The following is a 3,199-nucleotide window of genomic DNA, read 5'->3' as shown; positions in this document are numbered from 1 at the left end:
GGTGGGTGATGGCAGAGCTGGAAGGACTCTGGGCAGGATTCCTCTGGGAGCAGGCAGGGCTCTGGCCTTGCCACTGCTGGGTGCAGCAGGTAGGGGGGTCCCACAGCACCCTGTTACTGGAGACAGATGTACCAATGCCGCCAAAGGGCAGTGAGGTGAGCGTCATGTGCATGATGGTGTCGTTGGCGCAGAAGCCACCGCTGCTTGTCCGCTCTAGCACCCGGTTCACCACCTGGGGGGTGAGGGCAGGGAGCTGCTGAGCACCCACTGGGCACCCACTGTCCACCTCCTCCCTGCTGCCTGGGGTACACAGGACATGGGCTCTTGTACTCCCACGACCAGGGAGGGAGGATGCCTGTGGCTACCCAGACCTACGTAGCAGGATGTGACCCAGGTTGAGGGGGATGCTGCTTCCAGCCCAGCTCCACACCTTCTTGCAGGAGGAGAAGACATAGAGGGCCAGTGGTCGCTCCTGGGCATTGATGAAGGCAATGGCATCATCCACGCTGGCCACCGTGAGGATGGGCAGGATGGGCCCAAAGATCTCTTCCTGCATGATGGGGTCGTCCTGCTGCACGTCCACCAGCACCGTGGGGGCTGTAGGGGGAGAGCCGAGCCTGGGCTGCCTGGCTGGGTGTCGCAGACCAGCACCCAGTGCGACCCCCACCTTGCGCTTCTACCCCCCCACCAGCAGTACACCCTGTGCCCTCACCGATGTAACGGGCCTGTGCATCCATCTGTCCTCCGATGACCACACGCCCGCTGCGCAGCAGCGCTTGCACCCGCTGGAACTGCTTGTCCCCCACAATGCGGGCGAAGTCAGGGGATTCCTGGGGGTTGGAGCCGTAAAACTCGGCGATGGCCTCGCGCAGGGCGGGCAGCAGCTTCTCCTGCATCTCAGCACTGCACAGCACGTAGTCGGGTGCCACGCAGGTCTGCCCCGCGTTGAAGAAGCGGCCCCAGGCCACCCGCCGGGCCACGTTCTGCACATCGCAGGTGTCGGACACGTAGCAGGGGTTCTTGCCCCCCAGCTCCAGCGTCACGGGCGTCAGGTGCTTGGCAGCAGCTGCCATCACGATCTTCCCCACAGAGGGGCTGCCTGTGGGCAGGGGGGAGCAGCATGAGCCTGGCACAGTCAAGACCTCCCAACAGAGCCACACTGGGATTGCTGGGGCAGCCCCACGCCTGTCTCCCTGCCTTGAAGAGAGGGATGGGACTGGAGTGTCCCTGTGGTATGTACCGGTGAAGAAGATGTAGTCGAACTTGTTCTCCAGCAGTCTGGTGGTCTCCTCCACACCGGCGGTCACCACGGCAAAGCAGTCCTGCGGCACAGAGGGGAGGTGGGGAGTGTGGCACCAGAGCCAGGCAGGAGCAGTGCAAGCACACGGCAGGACATGGCTTGGCCAAGCACGTTTGGGACACGGAGGGGCAGGTGCCTGTGGAGAGAGGTGGCCACAGCAGAGGACTCTCCTACCTTGTCCAAGTACCTGGGCAGCATCTCGGCCACTAACCTCTCCACGTTTCTGCTGATTTCAGAGGGTTTCATGACAACGCAGTTACCTGCAGGATGAGAGCTCCTTCCTGATAAGGATCTCACTCCTGGGGAGCAGAAGACCTGCCCCCAGTGCAGCCCCACTGCCATGCCCGCCCCAGGGAGGACACAGGACATGCCCCAGTGAGGTTCTGGTACCCCCAGCATGGCAGGGACACAGCCCAGCCTCACCGGCAGCGATGGCCCCAATGAGGGGCACCAGGAGGAGGTTAATGGGGTAGTTCCAGGGCCCGATGATGAGCACCACCCCGTATGGGTCCTTGCGGATGAAGGCTGAGTCCAGCTGCGTCACCTGCAGAGGGCAGGATGGCATGAGGGACGCCTGCCTCCCATCCTGGGCATCCCCAGCCAGCCACCGCCCTGTACCCAGTTCTTCTCCACGTGCTCATCCTTCATCCAGGTGCCCAGGTGGTTGAGCGTGTGGTTGAGCTCGCTCCTGCAAATGAAGATCTCGGAGAGCTCCACTTCAAAGGGCGGCTGGGGACACACAGGAGGTCATCATGGCCACCATTGCAGGCATAGCCCCATGGCCGCCCCATGATGGCTGTCCTCACAGAGGTCAGCATGGGGTCTCCTGGTAGCCACAGCAGGATGTGACCATCTCTGCTGGGGCAGACACCCCCAGGGACACGCTGTGGCCCTGCAGTGGTAAGGATGGGTGGCACAGCCACCCCTCCAGCGTGCCATCCGCATCACAGCACGCTGCCTAGCCCCATGCCACTCCATGCCAGCAGGTTCCTGGGACACAGTAGAAGGTTGCTGTTGAAGACATGGATTTGGTATCTCAAGAGCTTCAGCTACACCAGACACGGCTCCAGAGGTGGAGATGGGCACAAGGGCACCCAATTGCTCTCAGCGAAGGCTTCCCCACAGCTAATTCATCCCATTCCTGTGCAGCTGGAGGGAGCTGCTGTATGGTTCCCCCCCTTCAGGGGCATCCCTAAAGGCTAAGCTGAAGATACAGGAAAAAAAAAAACAAAGGCCACCGCTGCTCTGGTGCAGTGGGCTGACCCTGGCCAGCAACCAAGCACCCACCGAGCCATTTGCCACTACCCTGCAGCGGGATGGTAAAGAGACTCAGAAAAGCAAGAAAACTCAGATCGAGATACGGACACTTTCATAAGTCAAGGAAAGAGGGTGGAAAAAAGTCAAGTGATGGACAGGGAAGTGCTCCCCACATGCCACCAGCTGTCCTGGCCATGGTGGGCTCACCTTGCGCATGTCCAAAGCGGTGGCCTTCAGGATGTCTTGCTTGTTCTCGTCCAAGAAACGACCCAGGGCCTCCAGCTGGGCCACGCGGTACTCCATGGGCCGCGTCTTCCCCGAGAGCCAGGCTGCCCGCAGGTGGCTCACCAGGTCTGCGTGGGGACTCATCCTGAGAGGAGGCTCTGAGCACTGCAGGTAGTGAAATACCACTTGCCTTGGATCAGACGAGGGCGTCCAGACCTGACCACATGGTAAAATCCCAGAGCGTGGGCTGGGTGATGAGCTGACCGCCCGGCGGACAAGGCCACCCCTTTCCCTTTTGCCCCTGCAGCAAGTGGGGTTGGTCCAGCAGGGAGGGGGACCCACTTCCCCAGCACAGCCAGCTCCCCAGGCTGTCCCTAGGGAGCCTGGTGTCGCGACGGAGGGAAGACAAGCAGTCGA

At 61.7% G+C, this 3,199-nt stretch overlaps 1 protein-coding gene across 1 annotated transcript in view; it reads right to left on the bottom strand.

Annotated features, from left to right (window-relative positions):
• Positions 1–2,926, bottom strand: part of LOC104619177 (aldehyde dehydrogenase family 3 member B1-like) — a gene marked incomplete at its 3' end in the record, with an annotated part of 3,396 nt that extends 470 nt beyond the window's left edge. The window contains exons 1-8 of the mRNA XM_010284967.1: positions 2,765–2,926; positions 1,919–2,029; positions 1,724–1,844; positions 1,475–1,560; positions 1,241–1,322; positions 713–1,099; positions 431–597; positions 133–232 (exon numbers count right to left, since the gene is read on the bottom strand). Of these exons, the coding sequence (XP_010283269.1) occupies positions 133–232; positions 431–597; positions 713–1,099; positions 1,241–1,322; positions 1,475–1,560; positions 1,724–1,844; positions 1,919–2,029; positions 2,765–2,926 (1,216 nt within the window). The remainder of the gene's footprint in view (positions 1–132; positions 233–430; positions 598–712; positions 1,100–1,240; positions 1,323–1,474; positions 1,561–1,723; positions 1,845–1,918; positions 2,030–2,764) is intronic.
• Positions 2,927–3,199: the final 273 nt, after the last annotated feature.

The sequence above is a fragment of the Phaethon lepturus genome, unplaced genomic scaffold, assembly GCF_000687285.1.
Source record: "Phaethon lepturus isolate BGI_N335 unplaced genomic scaffold, ASM68728v1 scaffold34410, whole genome shotgun sequence".
NCBI lineage: Eukaryota > Metazoa > Chordata > Aves > Phaethontiformes > Phaethontidae > Phaethon > Phaethon lepturus.
This window is presented reverse-complemented; position numbering and strand designations above follow the sequence as displayed.